Genomic DNA, 18,882 nt, shown 5'->3' on the forward strand with positions numbered 1-18,882 from the left:
AAACTTACAGTTACCAAAGGGTAAAGGTGAGGGGGAGGGATAAATGAGGAGTTTGGGATTAACATATACACATTTATAGAAAATAGATAATCAACAAGGACCTACTGTATAGTGCCGGGAACTCTACTCAATATTCTGTAATAACTTATATGGGAAAAGAATCTGAAAAAGAATGGATATATGTGCATGTTTAAGTAAACCACTGTGCTGTACATCTGAAATACAATATTGTACATCAACTCTACCCCAATGTAACATACAAATAAAATTACAAAAAATAAAAAAAAATCTGATAGTTCTCTCTCAGAACATAGAATGCTTTTACTTTATGTCTGTTTATTTGGCAGAAACTAACTCACCTGATTTCTTCCGGTCTGATTGGAAAAAGATTTAAACATTCGTCCTGGAAAAGTAAGTTCCAGAAAGCAGTAGTATCAAAGGTGAGAATGTTAGCTGCCAAGTTCTAAACTTCTCAGGAGTCCACACTGCTACCCAGCTTTTCCCACTGCCATCCCCTCCCCCAACTGACTATTGCAAGGTCCTAAGAGGCTGCTGTCTGGAGGCCAGTCTCCATGGGTCTCATGTGTTTCTGCCCGTTTTCCATACAAAGGCGTTGGCAGCTTTTGTTCTGTGCTGTCTTATCAAGGATGGTGGTAGGGCACACAGCCTGGGAGAAGAGAGATAGTATCTTATTTCTCAAGAGCAGATTTGTTTCCTGACAAATCTAAAAAAACAGTGTCCTTCTAGGGCAAACTTTGGGCAGGTGGGCTAGTGGTCCTCTTAGAAGTCTGGGGCTTTCCTTAACTCAGGACTCCTCAGCTGGGACACAAACTCCCCCTGTACCTGGCATCCCTCTGGACGCGCCTCTTTGTCACCCGCCCCCTGGGAGACGCGGGGTTGGGGGGTATGGGGCAGTGGACTGACCGAGGCCCAGGCTACCTGTTGTCCCATGAGAAATAGAGTCTCTCTCTGACCCAGGAGGCTTGTCTTTTCTACTGACACCTAATAAAACTGTGACAGGTCAACTTATTAGCTTTGCAAGTAGGGCTACGGTTCTTGACATCTGAAAACATCTTCAGGCAAAAGTATTCCAGAGTCATCCCACGAGTATTCTGTGCCTGCGGAAAAAAGAAGAGCACCGAAAATATAGGCGACATCAGGCCACGCTAGGGATCAGTGCAGTCTTCAGGAGGCATCAAGTGCCGGAGCGGAAGGGGTCGTTCAGTCCTCCTCCTTGGTTGGGAGAGGAGCAGGTGTGATGGGGAAGGGGCAGAAATGGTGGGAGTTAGTGTCCAGAGGAGGGAGCCTATAATGGCGATGGGAGGAGGGAGTGGGAGAGGATGAATGACCAGGGGAGTTCCATGTTGAGTAGTGGCCAGGGTCCACAGGTGTGGGAGTCGTGGCTGGAATATTTGACCTTAGGTTCGCCAAAGGAATCCAATGGGATTCTGTGCTGCTGCAGGCTAGAGATCCATGACTAGAGGCTGTGGACCTGAATTCAAAACAAGATATTGGTGTTTAAGGTCCAAGAAGTTAGTCCCAAAGACTGTGGTCTTGCAGTGGACATGGCAGGGCAGCCCTCTGGGGCTCAGGAAGAATGGTCACCTGACATCGGATTGTGTTTGTTCGAAATCCTAGGTAGGCCAAGAGAGGATTTCTTTGTGTCTCATGTAACGTCAAGCGGTGACCAGTGTGGGACAGGGTAGACATGCCGCCATGTCATCAGGAGCCCAGCTTTCCTCCAGCTGTGTGCTCCACCATAGGCTGTGGCCCTTGCCCTTGTGGTCACAGGCAGCTCCCAGAGCTCCTGCCTTCACAATCACATTGTAGGCAGGAAGGAGGGAGGGAAATGGCACAAGGAGCTGCCCGCTGAGAGCCTTCTTTAACGATCCTTCCTGGAAGCCTCACCAATGACTTCAGTGAGCCCCCCATCTGTAGGAGAGGTTGGGAAACACAGCCTTTTAGTTGAACACATTGCAGTCCCCCCATATATATGTATACATGGTCATACTGGTAAGGAAAAAGGTGAGAAAGGATATTGGGTAGGCAACTAGAAGTCTCTGCTACAGATACTAGAGAAACGTGCAATATTACTACATTCAATTTAAATCAGCTTCATACTGATTTTCTCCCTATAGGTAACATACTTGCAGGCCTCCCTATTTGTTTCAGTTTAACATCTCTTCCTATAACATGGATTACTGGGGCACTGACTGGCCTTCACTGCACAGTCTCCTCTCTTCCTTTACTCTAAGCCATAACTGTGCTCTCAAATTTCCCTGGTCACTGAGGAGACACGGTGGGGGAGGTCTTCTTCAGGTTCTAGCAGAGTCGTAATAGCAATCACTCGTGTTAGTCAACCTCTGCCGTGTAACAAACCACCCCACATTTGCATTTTCGCACCTTAACACAACCATTTTATAATATTATCTCTTACAATTCTGTGGGCTGATTTCACTGAGCCAGGCAGTTCTTCATCTGCTCTCACTAGAAACATTGTTTTGGGGGTTTCTATAACTAGTACTTATCAACAGATAGAGCCGCAGTCCTGTGTCCACTTTCTATGGTAAAAGGACTTCACACTAAACGGAAACAATGTATTTTTTCCCACCATCTTAAAAGGTCCATTTAAACCCTTTGTACTCCTTTTTCTTGTCTTTTTTTTTCTTTTAAATAATCCTTCTTATTTAAAAGAAAAAGACAAAGAAGAAGAAGGATTACTATGACTTTCAACATAAAAAAAACTCTAAGAAAAAGGCTACAAATTTTAAGGATTAGTAGGTGGACACAGTCTCACTTTCCTTCCATTTACAGGTCAATGCCTTCGTCGCTTACAGGGCGAACAGGCAAATATCTGGGGAATCTTCTGTTTGGGAGTTGTCCTGAACCACCTTCCAACCTAGAATCTTAAAACAGAATATACTTTTATCCACAGGAATGTACACTCAGGATTCATTACCACACAAACAAGTTCTTGAATTTGGAAGAAAAACGAAATAGACAAGGGGCATTAGTCTTTTTGGAATCTGGTTACTAGCATAATTTTGATTTTCGATAATTCTCCGACACCTTCAATTCAACAACTTAAGCTAATTGGTCTCATAGTTATGAGGCCTACAAAAGCAGTCGTGTGTTTCCATAATAGCAAGTAATTTTAAGAATTTTTAAGAATATACAGCATGCTTGGTGCTGGTGCATGGGGATGACCCACAGAGATGTTATGGGGAGGGAGGTGGGAGGGGGGTTCATGTTTGGGAACGCATGTAAGAATTAAAGATTTTAAAATTAAAAAAATAAAATAAAAAAATAAAATAAAAAATAAAATAAAATAAAGAATATAAGTTAAAAATAATATAAGTATTTTCACAGAAAAAAGTATAAAACACATTTTCTAGCAAAGCAAATAACCTTACACATAATTAAACATACAATTAACAACACATTTTCTTACTTAGAAAAACTTAAACCATGACACAAGGTGACTATTTGGATATTATTATTACAAAGGACTTAAATATACAAACTTGGTTGTGAAATATCTGGCTAAGCAACTTAGGTAAAAGTCTATCTGTGATGTTATAGTTTCCAAGAAGTGCCATCAAAGTCAAATAGTTAAGCATTTCTCTGTGCTGTTTTTTTTTTTTTTTTTGTAATTCTAGAAATGTTACATAAAATGGTTCAGGAAGTCATGTAGACACATCACATGTACTGGGGTGGGGAGGGCTGAACTGATACGTCCAAGTTTTATAGACTCAGTAATGAATGAGAAGACACAATGGTACTATATTTAGAGCAAATATCAGTATATCGTATACAAGAAAGGCATCTCACAATAATGAGTCTGTTTGAACACCACAGTTTTTCAGATTGTATTTCTAAAATGGGGGGGATCTATGATATACTGTCAAAAAACAGAGAACTGACATAAAAAGCCAAATATAAAGATATAAAAGATAACAGTAACATTCAACCATCCACAGGTAAAAGGCCATCTGGACATAAGCCTGAAACCAGCGAGACGCCGTCCACTGCAATTTCTCCAGTCTTGCCCTTGCCACGTTCAGCTTCAAAAATGATCTAATAATGGAGAGGGAATAAAAAATTACTTGAAGATATTTAAAGCATGACAAAGTCCCACTATTTAATTGCTATTAAACTGAATGCAATTCATATGTCCCTATTCCATAGAAACAGGCTTTGACATTGAATATATGGTAATGTATTGTCCGGATGCCTGGTATCTACACTGAGTGAATTACAATCAGAGAAAACAGGGCTCCTGCAACACCTAAAAGAATCTGGAAAGCCCTGGAAAGCTGAGAACAGTAAAGTTTAAGAGGAAATTTTGGAATTCCTTCCTTTTTAGAAGAAAAAAAAAAAAACCACTAAAGGAATAATACGGTTTTCTTTTCAAAACCCAGGCTAGAAGAAATTAATTATCGTCGTGAATCTTCCTACTCCACTCGTGGGAATGCAAATTTGTACAGCCACTTGGGAGATCTGTATGGTAGTCCCTTAAAAAATAAACACAGAGCTACTGTATGATAGGCCAATCCCACTCCTAGGTGCCGAGAAAACTGTAATTCGAAAAGACATATGCATTCCAATGTTCATTGCAGAGCTGTTTACAGTAGCCAAGTTATGGAAGCAACCTAGATGTCCATCAACAGATGAAGGGAACAGAAGGTGCGGCATAATGGAATACTAGTCAGCCATAAAAAGAATGAGATAATGCCATTTGCAACAATATGGATGGATCTAGTTGGTCCTACTGAATGAAGTAAGACATAGAAAGACAAATGTGATATGATTTATATATGCAATCTTTAAAAAATCGTGGGAAAAATAGTACATATAAATGTATCTACAAAACAGAGCCACAGACATAGAAAACAAACAGGGTTACCAAAGGGGACAGGGGTAAGGAGGCATAAACTGGGAGATTGGGATTAACATATATACACTATCATATATAAGATAGTAACTGGGAAGGTCTTTTGGTTAGGACTTGGAGCTTGCACTGTCAGGGCCCAGGTTCAATGCCTGGGCCAGGAACTAACATGGATGCACCTAGAGAATATCACATTAAGTGAAGTAAGTCAGACAGGGAAAGACCAACACCATGTGATGCCAGTCATATGTGGAATCTAAAATGTGACACAAATGTGGACTTCCCTGGCAGTCCAGTGCTTAAGACTCTGCAGTCCCAATGCAGGGGGCAAGGGTTTGATCCCTAGTCGGGGAACTAAGATCCTGCATGTGGCACATTGGGGCCAAAACATAAATAAAATAAAATATGAGACAAGTGAACCTATCTACAAAACAGAAACAGACTCGCAGACATAGAGGGCAGATTGCAGTTACCAAGGTGGGGTGGAGGAGGGGCGGGTTGGGAATGTGGGGTTAGCAGATGCAAACTATTAGAGAATGGATAAACAGCGAGGTCCTCCTGCAGGGCACGGGGAACTCTATCCAGTACCTTGTGACAAACCATAATGGAAAAAGATTAGGAAGAAGCGTTACAGTTAAGTCCCCTACATATGAGCCTTCAAGTTTCTAGCTTTCAGAGATGCGAACGTACCTTCCATTCACGTTGGGCGTGAGTGACATTACAGCTCGCCCTCTGTCTCCTATTGCTGACGGTCCTTCAGCTCTGCCAGCTCCCACCTCCTCGCCCTCCTCCATCGTAACTCTCCTTGCCTGTCCACTTGATGCCAGCCCCTGTGTGCCAGCTGTTGTACGGCACTACTCTGCTTTTTGAGGTACTGTACTGTAAGATTTAAAATGTTTTCTTTATTTGCCGTGTTTTTTATGTATTATTTGTGTGAAAAGTATTATAAACCTATTACAGTACAGTACTATATAGCCAGTTGAGTTAGACGGGTACCTTGGCTAAATTGGTTGGACTTACAAATGCGTTCTAGGAAGAGAACTCACTCATATGCAGGGACTTACTGTATATAGAGGTAGAACTCAATCACCTGTACAGCAGAGAGGAACACAACATTATAGATTAACTATACTTGAATAAAATAAATATTTTGGAAAATGACCTTCTGGTTTCCATTCATTGTGATAAGTGCTGGGCACAGAATCAATGAGCAGGATGTGCTTTTATGTAGTAAGGGATTTAGAGCCTGGTTTGGAAGGAAGTTGGTGGGAGGAGCCTGACACATGAGCAGTTCATTTCCAGAATATGATATGCCTGCACCTGACAAGTATTATCGTTATAACTACCTTGCCTATTTCACTCCAGAATATAAGCTCTTTAAGTGGAGGGGAAAGTCTTATTCATCTCTGTAGCCCCAGGACCTAGGTACTTCAGGAAGTGTTTTGCTTTGTTTAAGTCACTGAAAAAGAATGTAAATATCTCATTTTATACAGTTTTCCACTTACGCTTTTGGGAGTATCAATTCCGTGATACAGCTGAATTTTCCCCATCCTCCACTGTTCATTGGTGCTCCTGGTTTTCTCCCAGGCCAGGGCATTGTTACTATTTTTTACAAACACTCTAAGCTTCCCTACTTTGTGTCCAGCCAGCCGGTAATGAAAGAGCAAACAGAAGTTACTGTGGGGTCGCAGGTTGGGGAGGAGAAGTTTCAAACGGCCGATGTCCTTCTTCTGACCTGTCAGGGCTGAAACAGCCATATAGTAGCCAAGAGCTGGAAAGGAAGAAAGACCCACAGTTAATGGGGCCATTGCAAAGGGTTTGGCTACAGTGAATAAAATAGCTGTTAAAAAATGAACAATAGGCGCCTATAGGGGAAGCTCAAGTCCTTTTCATTTCAAATATTTAGGAACAAAATTTTCATGCTAACATGAATTTTAGAATCCTAGGGCTAAAATTCTTTGCTCTGTAGAGAAGGAAACTGAGAGTTAGAGAAACTGAGGAATCTGCTCACATTCACAAACTTGGTAGTAGTAGGTATGGGGTAAGAATCTAATTTAATGGTCTTTGAGCACTGTAGATAATTTTCAGCTAACAGAAAACTTGTATTCCAGAACTTTCCACCTTGGTTGTTTGACCCTTGAATGCATTTCTCCACTGAGTTGTATGTATGATGGCTAGCTGGTTAGGTGGGTCCACAGTGTGGTATTTAATTCACAACATACATGAATCTGTACTAATGGTATCACGGAGCTCAGCCACCATGTGCAACGTGTCACTCCAAGTTCTGCTTGAAGATGGTAGGAACACAGATCACCTGTTTCTCAGATCCTTTTCCCAAGAATTTTGTAACCAGTATAGTGGATATTTGCTCATCTGCAGCCTTATGGTTGTGGCTTTGATGGACTTGGACAAAAACTCTCATAGGGTGGGGTTTGGAGAAGTTGACAGAAAGAAGATATTCCTCTAGAAGCCAGGAGAAAGACTCGGTGGGTGGGTGGAGTTTTCTGGTAGTTCAACTCCTAGAGACATTCTCAGGGCCCAGATTGACATTGCTTTAGTTTTCACTGGACCCAGAGACTGCCTGTTCTTCTTCCCCAGTTAGTAAGTTTGCCAAATTCAGAGGATAAAAGTCCAGAATTCCCTGTGGAGTTTGCATTTCACATAAACAACATGTCTGAGATACACTAAAAAGCATGCGCTGATTATCTGAAATTGAGGCATCCTACATTTTATCTAGCAGCTCTACTAGCTACAGTCTTTTGTGACCCACTGTGGTAGGTTTCCCTTTTACTCCAGTTCAAGCCCACTTTGATCTCTCCTTGAGATTTCATCCTTCTAAAAATGCTCATTCATCCCGTGTTGAGTGAACCTCAGGGTTATTTGCAAATCAGGTGTTTGTAAATAGGGAACTTCTATCCTCTACCTCTATCCCACGTTGTAAAAGGAATTTTTGTTAGGAGATACCCAGGTTTCCTGATTGCATGTAAGGGCTTGCAAGGAAGGCTCTCAGGGAGGAATCAGTGTCAAGGAAGGATCTAGAAGGATCTTTTACCTGAGCGCTGGGCATAAACCTCTCCAAAGAAACACTTTGATGAGTAAAGAACCAGACTTCCTGAAAGTATAACAGTTATTTCTAATTACAGAGTCAGCCTTAGATGACCAAAATTCTATTTATGCTCCAAATGGGATCTGCCAACTGCCGGGAGCCAGTGTGAGGAATCCCGCCCGTGACAAGGTCATGAGGAAGGAAGCTGACATACGCAAGGCGTGCTCAGACTTCAGGGACCCCTCTGGAAATTCCTAAGCATGTACCCCAACAAAAATCTGCCGGCTTTTGTGCTCTGCTTTTCCACTCTTCTGACATTTTCTGGAAAAGGTCAATTCAGGGCTTTAGTCTTCTGCATTTGAAAGAGTGTTTCAATCCAAAAACCCCTCTGATGGCTTTCTGGCCTGCCTGCAGGACTTGTACAGCTGCGCGTGTGATTGTTTGAGGCCTCCTGACCGCAGGAGGCACAGAAAGCTTAAAACATCCTAGGAATGTAGGGGCTTCCGAGGAGTCAAAATCTTTAGAATAGGACTGATTAAAAGTTTCATTTGTTGAGTCAATGCTTGCTGCCAAATTTTCATATCCTTTATTTTTAGATATAGTTGGTATATAGAAAAACAAGTAGTAGACCTGGTATTAGCAACATTAGATCTTTGAGTTAAGTACCTTCTTTGTTATAACCCACTGCACCTTTGTTCTATAGAGATGTAACTTTAGCGTTTTAAGGAGGTGCAGATTAAAGAAAAACACTTCAGGGGAAACAAAATTAACATTCATTAAGGAAGAGAGCCAAAAAGTGTTAACAAGCCTCTTGGCCAGAAGATAATGTAAATCACCTGAGACCTTTTGTATACAAAATGATGTACAGAAAGAGTCTGGGCTGCGAACGCTACGTAATTTTGTGTTATCCATTGATCTCCATGTTTTATCAAAAGTATAAAAGGCCTTCTGAACAATAAAGGATGGGGGCCAGTTTCTCGGGCCAGCTTCTCGGACCAGTTTCTCGGGCCAGTTTCTCGGGCCAGTTTCTCGAACTAGTCTCTCGGCCTGGTTTCTTGGGAATCTGGCTTCCCCCGTGTCTCTTTCTCTCTCTTTCTTCTTCTCTCCCTTTTCCTCCCTCTGCTCTTTACTTTAACTTCAGGCTGAATCTCCACCTGGGGCGCGGAGGCTCGCCAGGTCTACTTACTTGCCCTGGCTGTTAAGACCCGCACAAAAGGGAGCTTAAGGCGAGGAACCCTTAGATATTCAAGCGGGCGCCGGTGGCCCAACGTAGATGGTGCAAATTCCTTGTCTGGAATTTTATTGGCCTTCCGCGTAAACCAAGCTATTCAGCCCTCTTCCTCCACTTAATCTTCCTACTACGCTACAGTTTCTTAATCTAATCTTATATTAATAAATAAACAAGTCTTTCCACGCCAACGCCGTCCACCCTTCGAATTCCCTGGATCCACCGGGGCTGGACCCCGGCAGCCAACCAAATGCTCTGCCTCAAAGGAAGTTAGAGCCCTTCAAAGGTAGACAGTGGAAAGTAGGCAACTCAGAGCTTCGGCAGAGAAAAATTCAAGGTTAACTGGAAAGAAAGAAATCCTCCAGCGATAGGTGGGCAAGTCCAGTCCAGGAGTTCAGAGTGCTGATCTGCTGCTCATTATGATTGCAGTGCTCTGAGGGGTGACGCTCCTAAAACTCCAGGTGTAGGGAGAGGTCATATTAATATTTCCTTTCCAGAGTCCCTCCTCCTAAACTCAAAAGAAAACCACAGAGCACCATAGCTGGTAAACTGGGGAAAAGAAACAACTTCCTTCTACCTTTTCCCGAATACTCTGAAACCTTATACAAAGTCCTACATCTGTGTCTCAGCAGCAGGGGAGTGAATACGGGAGAGGTTTGCTGGAGAATCCTTTACGGGGTAGGTGGGTGGGAAACGGACTAAGTCAATCATTTATCAGGGGAGACTTGGGAAGGTCTAAAAGCTTCCAAAGGTGACAAAGAACCCTGACTTCACAAGCAATGAGAACAATTACCCTCGAATCATTGGATAGCTTTAATTCCAGGGCCAGATCACAGGACATGGATCAGTGAAGACTACATACCATTATCTCTGTCTGCAGGATTCCAGTCGAAATCATCTTCTATATCCTGTTTCCAGTCACAGACGCCATGGTCAAAGGTGCAGTCAACTGAGATATTTAAATGTGCTAAGAAAAAGGGTGCATTTCAGCATCATTAAGCGGATTAGGAAATGTTTTAACATTGGGATCTTTGGAAGGTGTGGCCATGTTTGCAGTTGCTGTCAAGAGTTTAGGGAATTTGGGACTAAAAGATGCAAATTATTATCTGTAGGATGGGTAAACAACAAAGTCCTACTGCATAGCACAGGGGACTATATTCAATATCCTATGACAAGCCATAATGGGAAAGAATGCAAAAATAAATATATTCATATGAATGTATAACTGGATCACTCTGCTGTGCAGCGGAAACTAACACAACATTGTCAATGAAATTTATTTCAATTAAAAAAAGTTTAGCAAAGTATGGCTGTCTTGGTATCCATTTTGTTTGGCCCTGCAGCCTGTGAGGGCCTTAAACTGGCATTAGCCCTCAAGCAAGTGCAAGTTCTAGATAAGAGCCCATGGAGTCACTTGTAAAAGTGAGTTCCTCATATGACCTTCCCAATGTCCCCTGTGATTGACACCCTCCCCTTCTTCTCAGGGGCTTGTATCTGCCTTAGATAAGAGCCCCCTGAAGCTTACTAACACCCCAATTGTTTTCATTGGAATCCGTCAATGCAACCTTAGCCCAGCAAGCCCAAAGCACTACACACACATGGACCCTCATAGAGGCGTGTGCCCCACGTTCTGCCTGGACTTCCCTCTAGGGCCCCTGGAGGCCATGCCATGTCGTTCCCCAAGACCTGGAGTAATAAACTTGTCTATTTCAATTTCTTTTGTGGTCTTTTGTTGAACCATCTGGCACCCAGGGGCTTGATCTAACAAATGTTCATTTAAGAAATCCTAACAACTGCATGGAGTACAGGGTCAGCTAGCACAACCTTTGACCCAGTGCTCCCAGTTACTTTTATGTAGATTGGGGTCAGCAAACTAACATCCTGGCCCACCGCTTGTTCTTGCAAATAAAGTTTTATTGAAACACACCACGCCTATTCATTTACAGATTGTGGCTGCTTTTGAGCTGCAGTGATAGAGCTGACAGATGCAACAGAGAGCGTATGGTTCCCAAAGCCTGAAATAGTCACCCTCTGGCCCTTTGCAGAAAACAGTCTTGACCTCTGATGTAGGTGTCAGAAGTTACCACTGGGAAAAGAGGAAAGACTGAGATGTTTCTGATTTGTAACAAATGCCAGGCTCTGGCTTGGAATAGGGGGCTTTTGCAGTTTATACTAAGGAATAAAGGAAGGGCAAAGAAAGGGGAAAAGCTGAAGAGATAAGGGGCAGCAACTGGTTGTTGACGCATTAATGATTTGCAAAGCATTTTCAGGTACATTACATCATTTGATGTGGCTGCCACAAAAATTCTCCAATCGTGCCCATTTTCAAGAAAGTAAAACTGAGAGTCATAAGTGATTTGACCAAGTCCTCCAAACACTGAGGGCTGGAACTAGACCTGACTCCTAAACTAGATTGGAATCCAGGCTGTCCATCTAGATATATCTAAGCCAGTACAAACACACGGCCCCTTCTCTCACTTTCCTTTCTTCTTAACCCGTATTTCCCCTATTCCAGAAAAGATATTTTATTTCTAACTTCTAAAATTAAAAGATGCCAGGTAATGCTTGCTTCCATTCTTCAATGTTCTTTATGAGTGCTAGTACTCCTAAAATATACTCATTCCTAATATATGCTACTCACCTTTGTGTTTCAGATGGGATGATGTAGTTTTTCTTTGCACCAGAACCAGATCAACTTCACTCGCTTCATTCACCTTAGAGGCTAACAATGAACACGTGATGAGTAAAAAGAAATCCCTAAAGCCCCACATACTAAGAAGGTATGAATCAATGAATGAAGAGGGTTTATCATATATGGCTTATCATACGTAGCTGGCCTTTCGTAACCATGGGCTCCATATCCACAGATTCAACCAATGACAGGTTGAAAATATTTTTTAAAAACCATCCAGAAAGTTCCAAAGAGCAAAACTTGAATTTGTCTTGCATACCAGGAGACCATTTACACAGTATTTACATTGTACTAGGTCTTTTAAGTAATCTAGAGACTACTTAAAGTATAGGGGAGGATGTGTTTAGGTTATGTATGAATACTGCACCATTTTATATAAAACTTGAGCATCCATGGATTTTTGTGTCTGCAGGGGTTCCTGGGACCAGTCCCCTGGGGATACCAAGGGACAGCTGTGTTCTACTTACAGAGTAGGTTACAGCAGTGTTTCCCTAACATTTCCAAAGCATTCATATCGGTGCCAGTTTCCACATCTAGAACATCTTTTTTGAAAGGTGCCCCCAGTGGACCCCATTAGGCATCACCTAGCTAACCTAAACACAGCATATTAAAAAGCAGAGACATGACTTTGGAGACAAAGATCCATAGAGTCAAAATTATGGTTTTTTCCAGTAGTTAGATATAGATGTAAGGGTTGGACCATAAAGAAGGCTGAGCACTGAAGAACTAATGCTTTCAAGCTGTGGTGTTGGAGAAGATTCTTGAGAGTCCCTTGGTCTGCAATGCGATCAAACCAGTCAATCCTAAAGGAAATCAATCCTGAATAGTCATTGGAAGGACTGATGCTGAAGCTGAAGCTCCAATACTTTGGCCACCTGATGGGAAGAACTGACTCCTTAGAAAAGACCTTGATGCTGGGAAAGATTGAAGGCAGGAGGAGAAGGGGACAACAGAGGATGAAACGGCTGGATGGTATCACTGAATCAATGGACATGAGTTTGAGTAGGCTCCAGGAGATGGTGAAGGACAGGGAAGCCTGGCATGCTGCAGGCCATGGGGTCGCAAAGAGTTGGACACTACTGAGCGACTGAACAACAACAATGGGGCAAGCACAGACAAGGCAAAATAGAGAGGGGGCAACGGATGCCTGGTGAGAATGGAAGGGAAAGTCCCAGGCTGGGTCAACATGGAAATTCCCCTGCAGGGGCCGAGGCTAATGATGGCTCTGCACAGCCACCAGTGATGATGGTGATTCTCCGGCTCATGTAGTAATCTGAAGCTTAAGCTCTATATAGAATGTTCCTCTATTTTACCTTTTAAAATTATAACCACACAACTCTGACATTCTCCTTTCACTGAGTGTGCCTGTAAAAAGTGCCTTCAAGAAGGAAAAAGGTAGAGCTCAGCAAATCTACCTGGGTGGGGGGAATCTCTCTGGGGTTTAGGGGTGCACTGCACCCAGAGCTGGGCAGCCAGGTGACTGAGCTGGCAGGACAAGCAGGTCTCCTTGGTCAGGAGCAGAAGGAGGGGCTGCGTCAAATAGGACACGTCCCAGGTAAGTGGAAAGGACTGACCTTCCGTGCATCCCACAGCAGCAAATGTGATTTTGTTCTGCAGAAGATGTTAGTTTCCAGACCGTATAGAGAACCCTGCTTCTTAAGATTTAAAGCTGACCCCATCTTACTTAGGCTTCCCTGGCGGCTCAGGCAGTAAAGAATCTGCCTGCAATGTGGGAGACCAGGGTTCGATCCCGGGGTTGGGAAGATTCCCTGGAGTAGGGATTGGCTACTCATTCCACGGGCAGAGGAGCCCCGTGGACTACAGTCCTTGGGGTGGTAAAGAGCTGGACACGACTGAGCGACCAACTGTCACACTTCACTTCACCATCTTAGTTATGGCACCTTCCTCTTTCCTGTCATTTGCCAGGGAAAACTGCAATTCACTTTTCGTGAGATGCATAAATTAACAAAAGTCATACTTGATACTCACAAAATACATCTCCACGAAGGCTTTGCTCCTGCTCCACATGGTTCTCATCTCTGTTCTCTTCCTCCAGCCTTTCTTTCTTTCTGTTTCCATTCCTCTTCTTTTCTCTGTGAGGGTTCCCATCTCTGGAAATGCTCTCTTCAGAGCTGAAGGGCTCCGAGTCAACCTTTGGGGTGGGCGTCCCTCTGGGTTCTGCGATGTTTTTCATTTTTATCTTCTTTCTCATGCTATTCTTGTGAGCAAGCAACTTCTTAATTCTGTCCTTGATGGTACCAGGTGCTCTGAGGAATTCTTTCACAGAATTTTCGGGGATAACTAAAACCAACAGTAAAAGAGAAGTTCCACATTGACCAATAGTCAGATTCTCACAAAACTGGAGCCTTTAAAAAATGTCAAAGTGCAGTCAATGAATGCTTCCAGAATCAACACTTATGAGGCTCAATCATCTGGTATTTTAGAAAGAACTGCATTTGCACCTGGTTTAAGTGGTTCCAATGGTTACAGCAGGATCTTAACTACCTTAATCGTTTGAAGACAAACCTTCGTTTTGCTTCATAAACTATGATGATGAAATACCTGCTCCTACCAAGCTGGGTTACAGATCACAACGTGATGAATTTTCCAGAATCCTCTAATATTGCTGCTTTCACATTGGTATCTGTCAAAGCTGCTACTGCCCAGGGAGCCCTGTATTTGTTTAAATGTGATGTTAAAAAATTATAGCTAGCATTATGTTAAACCATATGTACATTGCCAATAATGAGCCATTTGTGACCTACAAAAATGGTGATTTTTGATTCAGTGAATACACATATTTGAATTTCTTCACCTCAACCAAGTAGTTTCAAAAGCTAAATGATTTTACTTATTGGTTATTTATAGAGAGGCATCTATATTTAGTTTTACATTCATTTCATATTTCTCACCACTAAATCAAATTCTTTTTTAAAATGCATCTTTGTAATAGACTGACAGACATAGAAAGCAAATTTATGATTACTAAAGGGGAAAGGGAGGGAGAGAGAAAATAGGAGTTTGGGATTAACAGACACACACTACTGCTATGTATAAAATAATCAATAAGGACCTGACTATATAGCACAATCCCTGGTTGGGGAACTACGATTCCCACATGCTATGGAGCAACTAAGCCCACATGCCACAACTAGAGACCCCATGCACTGCAATGAAAGATTCTGTATGCTGCAACTAAGATCTGACACAGCCAAATAAATAAATAAGTGCCATGCTGACTTTAAAAACACAGCTAGGATAAAAGGAGGGCATTTATGAGGGTGAAATGGGTGAATACATGTCAATTACTAAGATCAGTGCTCAACATATACTGGGCCCGTGTTTACTATTATTTTTAGAATTCATCACCAGAATGTCGAAAATCTCCTACTAAGTTAAATTCTTTTCCAGATCATACCTCTTCTGCTTATGTTATTATTGAAGGAAAAAGTATTGGAATGGCCTCGTTGTACTCACACCTATATTCTTGAATATGCTCTGTAAAATGTGAACGTCTAATAATTACAGCATATTTTCAGTGACTAAAGAAGCTGCTTTCCAATGGGAACCATCATCGAATTTTGGTAAAGAAGCCATTGTCACTATTACTCCTCCTATGAGTGCATGGTTGTAGAGCATTTAATCCATTCTGGGCTGGAGTTAAGCCCTACACGTGGGTGTTTATTTATTATGTATGGATTATTTCATGTCATAGCCAAAACAGTATTAAGGGTCAGACACTATTATGGGCTTCCCAGGAGACATAAGAGACATAGGTTCAATCCCTGGGCTGGGAAGATCCCCTGGAGAAGAGCATGACAATCCGCTCCAGTTGCCTGGAGAATCCCATGGACAGAAGAGCCTGGCAGGCTATAGTCCATAGTGTCGCAAAGAGTCAGATATGACCGAAGCGACTTAGCATGCATGCACGCACTATTTTGAAGAGAGAAACTGAGATCCTAAAAGGTTAGTTTGCTCTCAGAGCAGAGGCAGTAGGCTAGGGAGCCAGGAATCAAGCCAAGGTAATTTGACTCCAGAAGCCATGCTCTTGGTAACTAAATGACACAGTGTCCTTTCTTAAATTGACTGTTACTAACAAAGTTGGGTAGTACTAGAGTTTTGATTTCCTTAGAATGATGTATAGCTGCTGTCAAACTAAGACCAAATTATCTAATGGTGCCTTATGAATACCCACATATTCCCTGGTGGCTCAGATGGTAAAGAATCTGCCTGCAATGCAGGAGACCCGGGTTTGATCCCTGGGTTGGGAAGATCCCCTAGAGAAGAGAATGGCTACTCACTCCAGTATTCTTGTCTGGAGAATTCCATGGACAGAGGAGCCTGGTGGACTACAGTCTATGGGGTTGCAAAGAGTCAGATATGACTGAGAGACTAACACATACACACACGTATAAGAACAGTAAAAAAATACACACATCCACATTCAGGTTGCACTGTCCTTTGGATACAGATGGTGCATAAGGATAATTGACTAACTCCTCTTCTGTACTGCCATCTAGGGTCTGGACTTTTTCAAAAGCAATACACTCATAATAAAAGCTGCTTTCTTATTATATACAAGCAGTTCACACAGATACAAATGTATTTTACAACACAGCATTTTATAATGCTGAACACTAATTAGATGTGATTCTCTCATTTTTCTATGACTTTTCTTTGCATGTAAGGGTGGATTTCGGCCATCCTTTAAGCAGTGTGTGTTAAGATGTTAAGATCAATTTTCAAAAAAGACATGGCTGTTTATTTTACAGAAAATCCGTCAAAGCAGAATGGAAAAGGACTGGGCAAATAACATATTGAGTGGTCTGAAGATAGTTTTCTCTTGTAAATAAACATTTTGGCAAAAGACTAGAGAAATGATTCTGCCACAGAATGGATAGTAACAAAATGAATGATTTTTCAGATATCAAACAGAATATTGTGATGTTTGAGGTTTTCAAGAATCAAGAAAAATCTGTTTTAAACTGCTCCCCTAAATAAGCTTAGAGTTGGATGACCAAAGGAAAAAAAAAAGTTTTCTTAGCATAAGAAATGTTTAGGTTGACCAAAATAACAAACAGTTCCTGCAACTCTATGTCAAAAAAACAAGCCAATCAGAAAAATGGACATTTCTTCAAAGAAGACATACAGATAGCCAAAAACCACATGAGAAGATGCTCAACATCACTAATTATCAGAGAAATGCAATCAAAACTACAGCGAGGTATCACCTCATACCAGCCAGAATGGCCATCATCAAAAAGTCCACAAACAGTAAGTGCTGGAGAGGGTGCGGAGGGAAGGGAAGCCTCCTATACTGTTGTGGGAATGTCAATCAATACAGCCACTGTGGAGAACAGTATGGAGAGCACTTAAGAACTACAAACAGAACTACCATATGATCTAGCAATCCCACTCCTGGGCATATATCCAGAGAAACTGTAATTCAAAAATATACATGCACTGCTAAGCTCCTAGCACTATTTACAACAGCCAAGACATGAAAACAGCCTAAATGCCCATCAACAGAGGGGTGCATAAAGAAGAGGTGGTACATGTATACAATGGAAAACTACTCAGCCACAAAAAAGACACAACAAGGCCATTTGCAGCAACATGGATGGACCAAGAGATGATCATACAAAGTGAAGTCAGTCAGGTAGGGGAAGACAATTTCATATGATAGTACTTACACATGGAATCTAATTTTAAAAAGTGATACAAATGACCTTATTTACAAAACAGAAACAGACTCACATATTTCAAGAACGAATCTATGGTTATCAAAGGGGAAAGGTGGAGGGGTGGATAAATTAGGAGGCTGGGGTTAACATATACTCACTACTGTACATATACACACACACACACACACATATATATCAGAGTCACTTTGCTGTACACCTGCAACTAACACAACATTGTACACAAACTATACTTCAATAACCTCACTGGAGTCAGGGGTCTCCGAGGGATGGTGGCCTGGCCCCTTCTGAGCACTCGCTAAAGGGCCACCACGGGGCCCATTTCAGATAGAAACACTGAGTTTAGAGAGGTGAAGCACCTGGCGAAAGACCACAGGCAGTACGGGGTGCAGCTCGGATTCAAATTCAGGCCTTCCTAGCCCTAAGCTGGGCTGTCAACCAGACGACCTGAGACCGGCAAGGCCAGAATTGACATGGGCAAAGTTGGTGGCGTGAAGGAGCCCTTGACCACTGATCCTGTGTGGGAGGTTTACAGATTCCGTCCCTTCTCTGCAGGTCTTTCAAAATTATGGCAACTTTCCCGCCATCCCACCTACCCATGCACATCCCTACACAGGAAGCCAGTCTCTCAGCATTTCTTTGAACACAGTTTCAGAAGGACACCACGGGCATGTCTACACAGAGGGACGGAAACCACAGCAGCAAGCTGCTGGACACCGAGGAGTCGCTGAATCCCATCTCCAACCCAAGGGGGTCCCTCCTGGAGGCCATGGTCCCCACTCCACAGGTTCTCTTCACTCTGAGATTGCTGATGGGGAAATTTGTCAGAGAGAACGCAGTCCCCCGCCGTGGCCTACTTCGGCTATGGGAAAGCACTTTTTCTTTCGTTGCTGTTCAGTCGCTCAGTCATGGCCGACTCTTTGTGACCCGATGGACTGCAGCACACCAGGCCTCGCTGTCCACCACCAACTCCTGGAGTCTGCTCAAACTCGTGTCCATTGAGCCGGGTATGCCGTCTCTCCACCTCGTTCTCTGTCGTCCCCTTCTCCTCCTGCCTTTAATCTTTCCCAGCATCAGGGTCTTTTCCAGTGAGTTGGCTTTTTTTCTCTACGTTCCTCAAAATATTGACAGGCACTATGTCTGCTTTTCCGCACCTTTTTTTTTTTTTCCAGGTTAAATGCCGCCCAGTTCTTTTGGAAGTTCTTCACAGGATGTGATTTCCAGACTCATCTCCTTTGCTTATACTCCTGTGTACATCATCTCATCCAGTGCTGCTGGGGTATGATGAATCTTTTATGAGTGTGGTGCTCAGAGTCCATCATG

At 42.6% G+C, this 18,882-nt stretch overlaps 1 protein-coding gene across 1 annotated transcript in view; it reads right to left on the reverse strand.

Annotated features, from left to right (window-relative positions):
* Nucleotides 1–3,632: 3,632 nt before the first annotated feature.
* The window catches only part of EGFL6 (EGF like domain multiple 6), a 34,469-nt gene continuing 19,219 nt past the window's right edge, over nucleotides 3,633–18,882 (reverse strand). The window contains exons 8-12 of the mRNA XM_018043714.1: nucleotides 13,847–14,158; nucleotides 11,807–11,887; nucleotides 10,028–10,132; nucleotides 6,397–6,662; nucleotides 3,633–4,077 (exon numbers count right to left, since the gene is read on the reverse strand). Of these exons, the coding sequence (XP_017899203.1) occupies nucleotides 3,967–4,077; nucleotides 6,397–6,662; nucleotides 10,028–10,132; nucleotides 11,807–11,887; nucleotides 13,847–14,158 (875 nt within the window). The 3' untranslated portion in view covers nucleotides 3,633–3,966. The remainder of the gene's footprint in view (nucleotides 4,078–6,396; nucleotides 6,663–10,027; nucleotides 10,133–11,806; nucleotides 11,888–13,846; nucleotides 14,159–18,882) is intronic.

This window comes from Capra hircus (assembly GCF_001704415.2).
Source record: "Capra hircus breed San Clemente chromosome X unlocalized genomic scaffold, ASM170441v1, whole genome shotgun sequence".
Classification (NCBI taxonomy): Eukaryota; Metazoa; Chordata; class Mammalia; order Artiodactyla; family Bovidae; genus Capra; species Capra hircus.